The 15,889-nt window shown below is 43.1% G+C and overlaps 1 protein-coding gene across 1 annotated transcript in view; it reads right to left on the bottom strand.

Annotated features, from left to right (window-relative positions):
• LOC134442410 (tetraspanin-5-like) overlaps window positions 1-2,918 on the bottom strand; it is a 33,908-nt gene extending 30,990 nt beyond the window's left edge. Inside the window, exon 1 of the mRNA XM_063192580.1 lies at window positions 2,452-2,918. Within this exon, the coding sequence (XP_063048650.1) occupies window positions 2,452-2,535 (84 nt within the window). The 5' untranslated portion in view covers window positions 2,536-2,918. The remainder of the gene's footprint in view (window positions 1-2,451) is intronic.
• Between the last annotated feature and the right edge of the window lie 12,971 nt (window positions 2,919-15,889).

Genomic DNA, 15,889 nt, shown 5'->3' on the forward strand with positions numbered 1-15,889 from the left:
ATGGAATGCCCAATACAAAGTGTCCATTTCCCAACATTCTACAAAATGGAGATACACTATTTTGCAATTAAACCCTTCATTTCAAGGGGCTTGTGGGGGGCCAGAACTCTGCCATCCAAGGGCCGCATCTGGCCCCAGGGCCCCCTTTTGAAGAGCCCTGGCACCTGGAAATAAGCTTATTTTACACCTCCCCTTGAGTTAAATAATAGGGTTATACCGTTCTTATGTACTTACAATCGTTCTCTTGTACATAGTATACTTCAGAAGAGTGTTATACTAGTACTCTACCCTATACGTACGTACATTTAGCAGCATAGTGTTGTATACTACATAGTACATAGTACTACATGTAGGCTTCATACTACATAGTATAGTTATTATTAGGGATGCAAACAATTAATTGCAATTAATCGACAATTCAACTGACAAGAGACCCAGGTAAAATGGGCATGTGAAGAGTGTGTGTGAAGAGGGGTGTGAATAGTGGGAATATTTAAATCACCTTTGGATTAAAGAATTGAAATAGAATTAATCTAAATGGGGTATTTTATCTCAATATTTAATTACATTTTTTAAGATTTGGTAGTTTTTTTCGAGAAACATTGAGATTTTCGGGGGAAAACGCCGCTTATCGTAATTAATCGTAAGTCGATCGATAAGGCTATCGAATAATGATGAATGAATTAATCAACAATTTGCATCCCTAGTTATTATAGGTAAGAGTATCATAGGCCACAGCTAAGCTTCCATAACTAATAGTCTACTAGTGTAGGCCTATAGTAGATAACTATACTAAGTAAGTAAGCCTGTGCCCATGTACTGCACGTTAGTAAATAGCCCATAAAGTATCCTACGGTGTGCACTGTGCTACTACCGAGGCCTGTCATGGGTAAGTGGTCAGGCCGTCAGACTTATACGCCAGAGGTTGCCGGTTCGACTCCCGACTCGCCAGGTTGGTTTGGGGGGGGGAATTATCCAGTGCTCTCCCCCATCCTCCTCCATGACTGAGGTACCCTGAGCATGGTAGGCTACCATCCCACTAAACTGCTCTCTTTCGGGCACCACTGGGGGCTGCCCCCTTGTATGCAAGGGTGAGTGAGGCATAAATGCAATTTCGTTGTGTCCACTTGTGTGATGTGTCACAATGGCAATGGGAGTTGGGCTTTCCAGCAGTCTATGTTCTGCTGCTAAATAGGCTTGTGATCATATAGGCTTGTGTCCAGCCAATCCTGCTCTAGTGTACAGCCAATCCTAGAGTAGGCCACTATACCTGCGGAAGCTGTATCATGCCAGGGCCCCACCAGCTATCATGACCTCCTTCTACAGAGGAACCATTGAAAGTGAAAGCCCATTCGGAAACTCCAACTACCATTGTCATTGTGACACAGCACTCCACAGCACACAAGTGAACACTGCACACTGCACACAACAAAATTGCATTTATGCCTCACCCGTGCAAGGGGGCAGCCCTCAGTGGCGCCCCATGGGGTGCAGTGCGGTGGGACGGTACCATGCTCAGGGTACCTCAGTCATGGAGGAGGATGGGGGAGAGCACTGGTTGATTACTCCCCCCACCAACCTGGCGGGTAGGGAGTTGAACCGGCAACCTCTGGGATGCAAGTCTGACACCCTAACCGCTCACCCATGAAAGCATCATCACCAGCTGCATCACTGTATGGGGCGGGAACTGCCCTGACTACAACAGGAAAGCCCTGCAAGGTGTAGTGAACACAGCTGGGAGGATCATCAAGGCACCTCTCCCCTCCCTGCAATAGGCTAGTGGTCGGTGTAGTGTAGTGCACATGATGGCCACTGTATCCTGAAGATCGGTGTTCCAGTGGGCATGATGGCAGCCTAGCATGATTGGTTGTGACAGTACACACACACACACACACACACACACACACATACAAACATACACACACACACACACACACACACACACACACACACACACACACACACCAATCCGCTTATTAAGTGCGTCCTCTGACAGTATCCGCGCAGAGCAAAGCCGGCTGGCTTCCGCAGAGCTGTTGGCTACTGTAGGCCAATACAGTGTGTGTGTGTGTGTGTGTGTGTGTGTGTGTGTGTGTGTGTGTGTGTGTGTGTGTGTGTGTGTGTGTGTGTGTGTGTCACTAATGTCTTTGGCCACTACTACCAGTGATGCCCTCCTAGCTCTCACAAAGCCACCACACACGGACCAGGGTATCCCGGACGTGTGTGTGTGTGTGTGTGTGTGTGTGTGTGTGTGTGTGTGTGTATGTTGGACAATGCCTTCGCGTCACTTCGCGACCTAAACAAAAGCGCATAGGCTATGGAAAGGGAAGGAAAGGATAGGAGTGCAGCAGGGCTACGTGTGTTTTATGTTAGTGGAGCTCTGTGTCACACTGTGTGTGTGCGTGTGTGTGTGTGTGTGTGTGTGTGCGCGCCGTGCGTATCTCCCCTTACCCAGAAGATGATGTTGAATCCGAATATGAAGTATTTGATGCAGCAGCTGACTTCATGGCCCTTGAAGTGCTGTCCGGACATCATGGAGTCGCCTCTAGCCTACACACGGCAACGCGAACGGGGATTTCAAACGACAGCGAGGCCGTAAACCGGCTTTTTTTTCTTTACGTGATTTAGCCTACCGTCACCGGGCCAAAAGCGGGGCGCGTTCGGCCCCGGTAAAGAGTTCGCCCTACACTGCGATAAGCGATAGAGTCGCCGGGCAAGTCAGTAGCCGCGAGAATACGACATTTTAATCCAGGACGCGTTTGCTTTGTACGGCTACGGCTGCGCGAAAAAAGAAACCCGCGATGTCCAAAACAAAACAGTCACGGCGTATATTCCATGGGAATGTCACTTGAGAAAGGGTACCAAGAGGCATCTAAGGTTGAACTGACGGGCCGCCTTCTGAGCGGGGAATACCGATGTAGCTAGTTCTTGCTTTTCTTTTTTTTTACCCTCTGGCCTCCTCCTCATCGAAGAGAAGTGACATGGCCGCCAGATTGACAGGCCTGTAAAACCAATCGGCTTTGACGCAGCCTCTGGATGGACAGTACATTCAACCAATCGGCTTTGACGCAGCCTCTGGATGGACAGTACATTCAACCAATCGGATTTGGCATTACGCTTAGACTGACGAGGTTGTAAACCAATTGGCCTGGAGTATTTTTAACAGGAAATAAGTGTATCCTCCCTCTTGTGCATGAGATTTGACACAAATAATAGGCTAGAAACATTGTAGCACCGTAATAGTCTAATAATAGTGACAGTATAAAAACACTAATAGGCCTACTGCACAGCAACAACAACAACAACACCAATAATAATAATAATAATAATAATAATAATAATTATTATTATTATTATAATGATGATGATGATGATGATGATGATGATAATAATAACAACAACAACAACAACAACAACAACAACAACAACAACAACAACAACAATAATAATAATAATAATAATAATAATAATAATAATAATAATAATAATAATCATAGTTGAGTTCATCCACAATGAGCTCAGTTATAGGCCTACCTGTGGGTTGAGGTCGGTTACAGTTGATTTTTCACTCAGTATTTTTGACTCAGTCTAGTAGGCTACTTAAAATTAAATGACCACTTCTACCAATTCCAATGCTGCTGTTGTATTGCTCATGCCACCCTTGACTTGTCAGTAGGCCTACCCGGTGATGCTGCATTTTCAGAGTCAGCCCTTTCTGAGATCTGAACTATTCTACTGGCATTCTTAACATAGGCCTACTCCAAATATTTTCCCAAAAGGTATCACTGTTTTTTAGTTGTCTGATGATGTTGCATAACCTTGGGGATGTTATTGGGAATAAATCAAGATTGTTTTTTGAAAATGTCAACATACACCTGCCCCCATTTCAATGAAGAAAAAAAAAATCAGGTAGGCCTACTGACAAGTCCAGGGTAGTGTGAGCATTAAAAATGCATGTTGAAATTGGCTGAAGTTACAAAAGGGGCTCCAGGTAGGATTAAAAGTTTAATTAATCGCCGACGCTTATGCGAGTCTTTAGTAAGTGAACGATGACTCTCGTGATCACTTCCACGGTCCGCTGTCAGAAAACCCCACATGCAACTTTTGGCAGCGCGGTCCGAGGGAATGTTGTGCAAAGCTCTTATCATTTGAAAATATCACTTTACATAGGCCTGCCATAGTCAGGTTTGTGTCAACTGCTGGTATTCCGGGATGAAAAACGGTATCGTTTCATTACGGTGTAGATTTTGAGACAGGCATGCCACGGGCAACGCACAAACGACGTCATCCTACCTAGTGCCTCAATGTCATAACATTGTCATAATGCAGTCATGAATGTGTCACAAACATTATGTCAATGTCATAAACATTGTATGACTTTGTCTAAGTGGAATTTGGTTATGACAGACAGGCCAAACAATGTCAACTTTCAAGGTCATAAAACGTTTATGACATTGGCATTATGTTTATCACTTGTTCATGACACTATTATGACACTGTTATGTCATTGTTATGACATACGTATGACGCCGTCCGGCGTCAAGTAAAGTGTTACCCATCTAACTTCAAATCAACCTTCACATCTAACTTCAAATCAACCTTCACATCTAACTTCAAATCCTGATTGTGGAAGGATCACTACACAGTGATACCCCCACCGCATGCACACACACACACACTGACAGAAATGATCAGTTACACTGATAACCCACCCACCCACAAACAGACACACACACACTCTCTCTCTCTCTCTCTCTCTCTCTCTCTCTCTCTCTCTCTCTCTCTCTCTCTCACCCATACCCACACCCACACCGACACACACACTGACAGAAATGATCCCTTACACGTGTTGACACTGCCACCCTGTGGTCATGTTGTGTTATGCCAGAGTATAAAGCAGCTGGACCATTGCATTGTGGGTATTCTAAGATATTCTAGGAGTAGTGTCCTATCCAGTCCAGAGCTGTAGAGAAAAGAGTTGGAGCATCCTTTGATCTTTGCCGACGAGTGGTCACGTGGTTTGCGTAGTCTACGCCCACCGCAGAAGGGTCCTATACACCGGGAGCTGTCAATACATTTCATTGAGCGAGAGCGTCCTTTAACGGTAATTATATCAGATTATGCCGCCCCCAAAAGAACGAGTTCGTTTTGTTTTTTTGTAGGCCATTTTATGGCCTTCATTGTCATATAAAAACATTGAAGTGTCAGTACCGTAATACGGTAATATCATTGCAGTTACACTTTGGGAGGGAAACGTCATCTTAGCTAGGAAGCTCCATTACTTACCATTGAGATGCTAATTGTCCGTAGCCCTTGATAATGTCTATTTGTTTTGGATTCAGCAGATTTGCAGTAGGATATTTTAATGGGTAAAATACTTCCAATACATAAAAAGATAAATACATAAACCCAGCATGTCCCAGTTGTAGGCCTACAGTAATATAGCATTTGTTAATTTCAGCCTTTATGATGCTGGTCATCAGACCTGTCAAACCACTCAATGCAGGATGCAAATGAACATGAACATGATGCAATGAACATGAAGTAAATAACCCACAGCTGTACAACCTGTGCTTGAATGGTTCAATCTTTTATTTGAAATAAAAAAAATACTCCAAATAGAAACATAAACAGCCCAAACAAAATAACTATGAATGAAACTATGAATCTGTGTACATGACAAGACGTGTGTGTGTGTGTGTGTGTGTGTGTGTGTGTGTGTGTGTGTGTGTGTGTGTGTGTGTGTGAAATCAATAATGCATGAAGAATTGGAATTCACTGGAACATGCTGCAACTTCCAATGCATTGAAAGCATCAACCTATGACCAGAGAGGAGCAGACAGGAGAAGAAAAAAGAGAGAGATTTATTTATATACATGGCATGGCTGTTGGTGCTGAAAGGGATTGATTTGAATATTTCAGAAAAGACTGATCTGCTGGGATATTCACACATAACCATCTCTGGGGTTAACAAACAATGGTAAGGGGGGGGGAATACAGTGAGCAGCGATTCTGTGGGCAAAAATGTCTTGTTGATGGCAGAGGAGAATAGCCAGACTGGTTGGAGCTGATACAAAGGCAACATTAAGTCAAATAACCACTCAGTACAACAAAGGTATGCATAAGAGAATCCCTGATTACACAGCACATCTTGAGGTAAATGGGTTACAGCAGCAGAAAAACACATTTGGTGCCACTCCTGTCAGCCAAGAACAGGAAAATGAGGCAACAATTTCGACTGGCTCACCATAAACAACACTAAAAGATCGGAAAAATGTTGCCTAGTCTGATGAGTCTTGATATCTACATCTACACTCTCAGGTGGAATTGACAGAATTTTGTCGATAACAACATGAAAAGATGGACTCTGTCTTACATCAACGTTTCATGCAGGAGATATAATGGCATAGGGATATTTCCTAAGCACATTTTGGGCCAATTAGAACCAATTTATATTTGTTGGAATGCCACAGCCTACCCAAGACTTTGTTTAAAGGTACAGTGCCAAAATGGTAGGCCACACCCTGGAGGGACATTTATTGGAAAGTTAAATGGATCACACAGCAAGAATGGCGGACAAGATTGCTCTGGACCCTTTGCTAAACCAATAATTAGCGTTCCTCCCTTCTGGAAGAAATTTTAGAATGTCTTGCTGCTGAAAAAAAAAAATATATAAACACCATTTTCACCCTCATCCTATAGTATTGCTTCACAGAAGTGGAGAACAGTAGAATGCACACATCTACATGGAAAGCATATTTTTTTTAATACCACAGAGGAATATTTTAAGTTTTTTTTTGGCAACTTAATTTATTGTACTGTGCTGCCCTAACAGCTTGGGCCTAGAGGACCTAGAGGACAAGACCAATGGCCATATTGTTTTTAAATGCCTGTTTACATGTGGATTGTGGAGAAGTGTCACGCTAGACAAATTTCTGTGAAAACAGACACTAAAAGTTAGTTATCTGATCTTACAAGGGTGAAAACAGACACTAAAAGTTAGTTATCTGATCTTACAAGGGTGGCAAGACTAGGCATTGCAACTATGCTGCCCATTCCTACTTGTCATTAAGTAAGGGTTAACGTTCGGCGAGAAGGTCGCTACCGTGGAATAGCAGCACGACAGAGAGAATCTTTAGACCCCGACGCGGAGCGGAGGGGTCTTGTTCTCTCTGAAGTGCTGCTATTCCACAAAGCGACCGACTCGCCGAAAGTTAACCCGCTTATTATATGGATATACTTAAATGATTCACACATGCGGGGACATTGCTTTTGACCTAAGACCGAAGGCTCCACCTCCTGCCAAATCCCTTCCGATGGCTGTAGCGGTCCCCACCAACACCACCAGTCTGCACCAGCCTGCTGTAGCGGTCTCCACCAACAATCTGCTAGAACCTAGATCCGAACAGAAAAATGACAACATGAACATCACCATTTCAATGCCTCGCAGTTCATTGTGAATCTAGCTATCGTAAAGATACACGAGTAATGTAAGCTTAATGTCAGCTTAACAAGAAATGAGCAGGTAACATCACCATTGTATACTACCCAAAAACAACAAATGACATCCTCGGAGACTGTACTTGTGATAGCCTGTGTCGACTCGACACACGACACAGTAGACACTCAATGGCACAAAAATCCCAAATTCTACTTAAGTAATACCTGAAGCCATGAACATCAGCATTTGAATGCCTCGTAGTCCATTATTGGATCTAGTTAGATAGCATAAAGATCTCCGTGCATCAACTAACTTGTTGACATTAGCTTCCAGCTAGCTTAGAAACATTAGCTATTTATAAATGACCGATAAGCAAATAGCTCTGAAATCAAACACAACGACTGTATGGATATTGACAGAAGACAACAGGACGGTATCTTATAAAATATGTGACATGTCATCGTTTAAAATATAGATTGAAAGGTAGCATCGATGTTTTGCGAACACGGCAAATCCAAAGTTGAACCAGAAGCGCCGTGTTGAAAACGCTAGCTATTACCACACGATTAACGGTTTTTCACATTACCATTGTGATTTTATATNACCCAAGCTGGCAAAATTACATCCTCAGAGACTGTACTTGTGATAGCTTACGCTGACAAAGACAGACAACTTTGATTAATCTCCCTATTTTATCAACTTACCTGGGAAGTGGTCGACACGCCAACGACACTCAATGGCGTCCCCGTTGCTGCACAGGACCCTTTGAGCAAAATGAAGTGACGGCGAAACCCCGGATGTAGAGCAGCCATGCTCGTCCGCGGCCGTCAACGGCTTCAGGACAACTCTTTCTCTACAGCTCTGATCCAGTATATCTGATTCTAACAAAAGTCCTATCTGAATCAGAGAGAGTGGATAAGACAATACTCTTAGAATATCTGTCTGAATAGACACATTCTGATAAATATACAGCGAGATTATATTATCCACCTAGATAATTAAGATTGACTTGACTGACTTGGTGTTTTTACTTGAAAATAAACAGAAATAAGTTTGTTTAAACGTGTGGTACCATCATTTTTTTCTGTGTTGACGTCACTGTTTGGCACTTTTTGATATTTTTTTAAACATTTTTTTTCATTTTTTTTAATATGTTTTCATTTTTTTTGTTAAGCACATAATTAAACATATGTTCAAACACCGTTTTGATGCCCTTCCTGAAATTGTAGACTACTACTGTATGTTCTGTACATATCCACAAAAATGAAGAGCGTTAATAAAATGTAATTTAATAAAAAGTTAATAAAATGAGAAGGTGAGTCCACACGTTTGGCCTGCACTGTATATAGTGGAGCACTGCCTCACAGAGCAAGACTAATGGTCGTGAAGGAGAGCGCGCAGGAAATACAATATGTGGTGTGGAGCGACCCATGTAAGGAGGGCCTCGGCTGGAATGTACCATTAAAAGTTGTTTAGGCCTACTTTGTTACACCCCTTAGTTTAATCTCTGACATTCTTCTTCTGACATTGTTTCATATATGTAGTGAAGCACTGCCTCACAGACCAAGGCTAATGGTCGTGAAGGAGAGCGCGCAGGAAATAAAATATGTGGTGTGGAGCGACCCATGTAAGGGGGCCCTGTGTTACGGTCAAAAATGACCGTTTTGGAACTTCATTCTTCAATAACTTCTCTATTTTTCATCATAGACAAATGACACTTCATGATATCCTCCAGCTAACCTATTCAAATGGTCAAAATGAAATGTAATGAAATTCCTAAAGAATTGTGGAAGATACACCAACTTGTTACATTCATGGTGTTTCGGTCAAAAATGACCGGACCATTAATTTACATCTCCCAAAGTTATATACAGTCATATTACATTCACTTAGGATACAACCACATGTGCCACATTAGTATAGATGTTTACAGTTAGTTGAAATACTTGAAAAAAGGGAAGGTGTTCCAAACGGCCTGACAGCCTCTGAGAGGCCCTAGACTCCAGAGGGTTAATAAAACGAATTGGTGCAAGATAAGAGAAAAAGCCTACAAATCACTAAAACAAAGCAGAATAACATTTAAATCACATTGGACATGTTTCAAAAGGATGTCTAAAATGTATTATACTACGGGGTGTCATAGTAAAGTTTGGGAAACCCTGCTGTGGACATAACCAATATATTTGCCACACTCTATGTATATATTCTCATCATCAAGAGGAACAGCAGAAGTCATAAGCCACTCGATGGTGAACCTGAACAGACAGTCATACCTGTAAGCCACTCGATGGTGAACCTGAACAGCAGAAAGTCATAAGCCACTCGATGGTGAACCTGAACAGCAGAAAGTCATAAGCCACTCGATGGTGAACCTGAACAGACAGTCATACCTGTAAGCCACTCGATGGTAAACCTGAACAGTAGCTATCTTCATTCTTATCATAGTCATACCTGTAAGCCACTCGATGGTGAACCTGTAGCTACAGTGTCTTAGTTCTGAGAGTCTGCATGTTGAGATAGGAGTCCAGGGCCCATGTTGAGAGCAGAGGAGTCCTGGGACCATGTTGAGAGCAGAGGAGTCCTGGGACCATGTTGAGAGCAGAGGAGTCCTGGGCCCATGTTGACACCATAGGAGTCCTGGGCCGCATGTTGACAACATAGGAGTCCTGGGCCGCATGTTGACAACATAGGAGTCCTGGGCCGCGTGTTGAGAGCATAGGAGTCCTGGGCCCATGTTGGAGTCCTGGGCGCATGTTGGAGTCCTGGGCCCATGTTGAGAGCAGGAGTCCTGGGCCCATGTTGACAAGAGGAGTCCTGGGCCCATGTTGACAAGAGGAGTCCTGGGCCCATGTTGACGAGAGCATAGGAGTCCTGGGCCCATGTTGACAGCAGAGGAGTCCTGGCCCATGTTGACAGCAGAGGAGTCCTGGGCCCACATGACAGCAGAGGAGTCCTGGGCCCATGTTGACAGCAGAGGAGTCCTGGGCCCATGTTGACAGCAGAGGAGTCCTGGGCCCATGTTGACAGCAGAGGAGTCCTGGGCCGCATGTTGAGAGTCCTGGGCCCATGTTGAGCATAGGAGTCCTGGGCCCATGTTGACAGCAGAGGAGTCATGGGCCATGTTGACAACATAGGAGTCCTGGGCCCATGTTGTAGTCCTGGGACCATGTTGACAGTAGAGGAGTCCTGGGCCCATGTTGAGAGCATAGGAGTCCTGGGCCATGTTGACAGCAGAGGAGTCCTGGGCCCATGTTGGAGTCCTGGGCGCATGTTGACAGCAGAGGATTCCCGGGCCCACATGACAGCAGAGGAGTCCTGGGCCCACATGACAGCAGAGGAGTCCTGGGCCCATGTTGACAGCAGAGGAGTCCTGGGCCCATGTTGACAGCAGAGGAGTCCTGGGCCGCATGTTGAGCATAGGAGTCCTGGGCCCATGTTGACACCATTGGAGTCCAGGGCCCATGTTGAGAGCAGGAGTCCTGGGCCCATGTTGTAGTCCTGGGCCATGTTGAGAGCAGGAGTCCTGGGCCCATGTTGACAGCAGAGGAGTCATGGGCCATGTTGACAACATAGGAGTCCTGGGCCCATGTTGACAGCAGAGGAGTCCTGGCCCATGTTGAGAGCAGAGGAGTCCTGGGCCCATGTTGACACCATAGGAGTCCTGGGCCGCATGTTGACAACATAGGAGTCCTGGGCCGCATGTTGACAACATAGGAGTCCTGGGCCGCATGTTGAGAGTCCTGGGCCCATGTTGAGCATAGGAGTCCTGGGCCCATGTTGACACCATTGGAGTCCAGGGCCCATGTTGAGAGCAGAGGAGTCCTGGGACCATGTTGCCCAGATCGAAAACTAGTTATTATGGCCCATTGTTGTGTACCTACTTATTGCATGTTGAGAGCAGAGGAGTCCTGGGACCATGTTGACAGTAGAGGAGTCCTGGGCCCATGTTGAGAGCATAGGAGTCCTGGGCCATGTTGAGAGCAGAGGAGTCCTGGGCCGCATGTTGACAGCAGAGGAGTCCTGGGCCCATGTTGACAACAGAGGAGTCCTGGCCCATGTTGACAGCAGAGGAGTCCTGGGACCATGTTGCCCAGATAGGAAACTAGTTAGCCCATTGTTGTGGACCTACTTATTGCTCAGCATTCAGTAGATACAGATCAGAATTTAATCTTATGAATAAGCAGACTCTGCGAGACACATCTGCTCGTTTGTACACTTTACTAGAACACCTTGCTCCTTCCATAACTATGCCACAGATATTTATTTATTTAGATTTTATTGATTTATTGATTTATCCTCAGTGTGGTCCCAATCATGTCCTGGGCACATGATTTTAATGTGACAGGTGTTTATTTGTGGGGAAGAAGTGAATCAGTGGAATCCTAATGTTATTCTTGTCATATATACAGGATACTGTATACCAATACAATAGCAGTAAGTCAGTATACAGTATATACCAATACAATAGCAGTAAGGCAGTATATACACAGTATATACCAATACAATAGCAGTAAGTCAGTATATATACATTATATACCAATACAATAGCAGCAAGTCAGTATATATACAGTATATATCAATACAATAACAGTAAGGCAGTATATATAGGCTACATTATATATCAATACAATAACAGTAAGTCAGTAGGCATATATATACAGTATATAGGCCTACCAATAGAATAACAGTAAGTCAGTATATATACATTATATATCAATACAATAACAGTAAGTCAGTACAAAGCGGATTCCAAAAAAGTTGGGACACTTTGTATTTTGTGAATAAAATCAAAATTGTGGCATTTTCAAAACATTCAATATGTTAATAAGGTAGAACATCATATACAGACAACATATCAGTTGTTAAAGTCAAACAGAATTATTGTTTTGAGGTAATTATGTGGTCATTTAAAATTTCACCCTTGCAACAAATCCCAAAAAAGTTGGGACAGGGCCAATAAAATGCTTTTTATATTGGATAAGACTAAACACAACGCAAGGGATGAGACTGAACAGTTAAATATTTTGACTGATGGCATAATTGTATTCAAAAATTAAATCTTTTGATGTGCGAGACATGATTTCAGCAGCTCAACTGATAGGTGTGTTCTTCAACTTGTTTACCTTTTTGTTATGCTTAATATGTGGCATATCCTGACTGCAAGAAAACAATTTTGTGACCTGTTTACTCTTATGATGGAACCACACTGTTGGAACATAGAAGAGATTGACATTTGCCACCGTTATGGGGCAATATCTAAAGGCGGTGCTCCAAAATATAATGCCTTGGTAGCTATGCATGCTGTTTAAAGTCTGTATTTATCATTCAACATTCATTTGAATGCTCTACATGAGCAAGAAGACCATAACCAAGGCACCTCTGCCCCCATTAACCATCATATATGCTCTCTTTAAGACTGAAAACTAAATCAAGCTGAAGTATGCACTTTCTATATAACCTGGAGGGTGCATGACTCCTAGATTTTAAAAAAGGATGAAATATTTTCCATTCTGTAATCAGAGGACAGTTTCACATGTCTCCTAGGTCCATCTAGAATGAGTTTTCCGCATGCAACACTGTTTAATGTCTGCATCATGTGCATTAATCAAGTGTTGTGTTTATGGTCATTTTTTCGAGAGCTGTCATTGTTGGAGTGTCATAGTTTGCTTATTGACGATGAGTATGTCATGATCTCATAACTCATGCAATGATTACACAGAACTCTATATTACGGAAATAGGCCTTATATGCCTGCAATTTTGATAATTCAATCTTTCTGTGTAATAGATAAATAATTAGCCCCTCAAAATCTTCGCTTCTGAGTGCCACAGCCTCTCTGTGATGGTATTTTATTTGTGCATTCATGTTGGCAGTCAATATAGTTCCTTTTAAAATATTCTTCCTTGTGTTATTTTTAGAATTATCCAACTACTACAACATGTGTTGGCCCTGTCCCAACTTTTTTTAGATTTGTTGCATGGGTCAAATTTGAATTGATAACATAATTACCTCAAAACAATAATTCTGCTTGACTTTAACAACTGATATGTTGTCGGTACATAATGCTCTACCTTATTAACATATTGGATGTTTTGAAAATGCCAGCATTTTTATTTTATTCACAACATACAAAGTGTCCCAACTTTTTTGGAATCCGCTTTGTATATATACAGTATATATCAATACAATAACAGTAAGTCAGTATATATACATTATATATCAATACAATAACAGTAAGGCAGTATATATACATTATATATCAATACAATAACAGTAAGCCAGTATACAGTATATATCAATACAATAGCAGTAAGTCAGTATATACACAGTATATACCAATACAATAGCAGTAAGGCAGTATATATACAGTACATATCAATACAATAACAGTAGGGCAGTATACATACATTATATATCAATACAACAGTAGCAAGGCAGTATATATAGGCCTACATTTCTAATAGTAATAGGCAGGTTCAATACTGCCCTACAAAGACAAAGTGTAACTACATATTTTGTCAAATTTTAGTTTAGACTTTAGATTATACCTCACTTATTTGTGGCAAAGTCTTGTGGTCCAAATGTGTCCCGTGTTAGAGATATTGCTATGTCAAATTGGCAGTAACTGCAGCATGGAATCTAATTCCAATAAGGCTTTGAATTCCTTTTGCTCAGTTTCAATGCTGGAGCTTAGTTACTGTACTTTGCCTTTGTAGGGCAGAATAGCCTTCAGCAGTGTGTGTGTGTGTGTGTGTGTGTGTGTGTGTGTGTGTGTGTGTGTGTGTGTGTGTGTGTGTGTGTGTGTGTGTGTGTGTGTGTGTGTGTGTGTGTGTGTGTGTGCATGGACCGCGGAAACGGCCGGGCCAGGGGGGCCGTGGCCCGGGTAACTTTTTGAAAAATAAATGAATGAAGGCCTTCAAAAAAAAAATCCAAGTCAAAACCTGTGGACAATATCAAACTTAAACACAACCCATGCTGTAATAATGCAATAAAGCGTTTTCCTAAACCAATATTTCCTTAACCAATATTAATATTTGACATGCGTGAATGTTGCAAAATCTGGAGTTCTAAGCAACAGCGCAGCACTGAAAATCGCGCGGAAAAGTAGGCTAGAGGTTGAGATGTGCAGTCAGCAGGAGTGTACCCTGCATTAATGCATTTTCCCATTGTAGGCTAAGTCATCTCGCCAAACCGTCCAAAACTGTGTTACTGTTAATCATTTCGCTGAGCAGACAGGATGCAAAGAAGCCAGGTTACCGCGGTAACGTAGGCTATAGCACTCATTCATCTGAAAGCGCGAGGCTCGCATGTGCTTTCACCGACTTCGATCAGTAGAGAATGGTGCTTCCGTGCTCCCTGCAACGTGCCGCGGGAATGTAGAGCACACACGAAAGTTTAGCAAAAGCTCTGCTTATTTTTTTATTGACAGTCACCGCTGCCAAGTACAGTGACACGGCAAGGAATAGGCTACTGCCAACCATTATCCATCGAAAGGTTTTAATAGTGGATTACCAGGAAAGTGTAGTCATCTTTGCAACCTCCATCAATGTAAGGGGCAGTATAGGTGAGTCATGCTGATTTGGATTTGGTTATTTTAGTGTTGTTGCTGTTTGGACATTTAGTAAAATCATCATGGCAACGTGATGTATCTGCTCGCTCTCTCTCTCTCTCTCTCTCTCTCTCTCTCTCTCTCGTGCGCGCGCCCAGCTCCGATAAAACAGCAAACATAGCCATGCACTCCAGAAGGTTCACTTCTTTGTGTTTAGCGTTTCAGTGCTTGAGAGTAGTGCTGGTACAAGCAAGCCGACCGTTTTCCAGTTGCGTTTCCACCGGTGCTTGAACATTTTTTTCTGCTTTTGTTGTGTGATGATTTATGCGTGTCCGTGTAGGCTATACAGCGCATAGCCTCGACGATGCATCTTGTCCGACCTAGAATTTTGGTGACACTGACTGCGATTGTGGTCTGGGGTGTCCAGACGTCCGTCTGTAATATGGACGTCCGTCGTCTTTTCAGTGCCTTGTCCTGCTAAAGATTTAATGCAAAAATGCATTAAAATGCATGGAATTGCATCTAAGAAACGCACATTTTCTTGCATTTTCTTGGGGGAGGACCACCAAACCCCCCGTCCGAAATTGAGTCCCCCCTTGCGGCCCCCCCTTGTTCAAATACGTTCCGCGGTCTATGTGTGTGTGTGTGTATCCTATTCAAATGGCGGCCCTGGGGCCAGATGCGGCCCTTGGATGGCAAGGTTCTGGCCACCCACAAGGTCAGAACAACATGAAAACAAATATGTGCTATCTCTCTGGCCGTGCTTAATTTCCCATCACTAACACTCCAGGTTTGGGATACGCATCTCTCCTATGGATTCATAGCCTCGCGAGCCATCCTACCTACTTCCGCCAAAGGATTGGCTCCACGACTGTAGTCTGGCCGTGCTTCTCTGTGGA

This window comes from Engraulis encrasicolus, unplaced genomic scaffold, assembly GCF_034702125.1.
Source record: "Engraulis encrasicolus isolate BLACKSEA-1 unplaced genomic scaffold, IST_EnEncr_1.0 scaffold_153_np1212, whole genome shotgun sequence".
Lineage (NCBI taxonomy): Eukaryota > Metazoa > Chordata > Actinopteri > Clupeiformes > Engraulidae > Engraulis > Engraulis encrasicolus.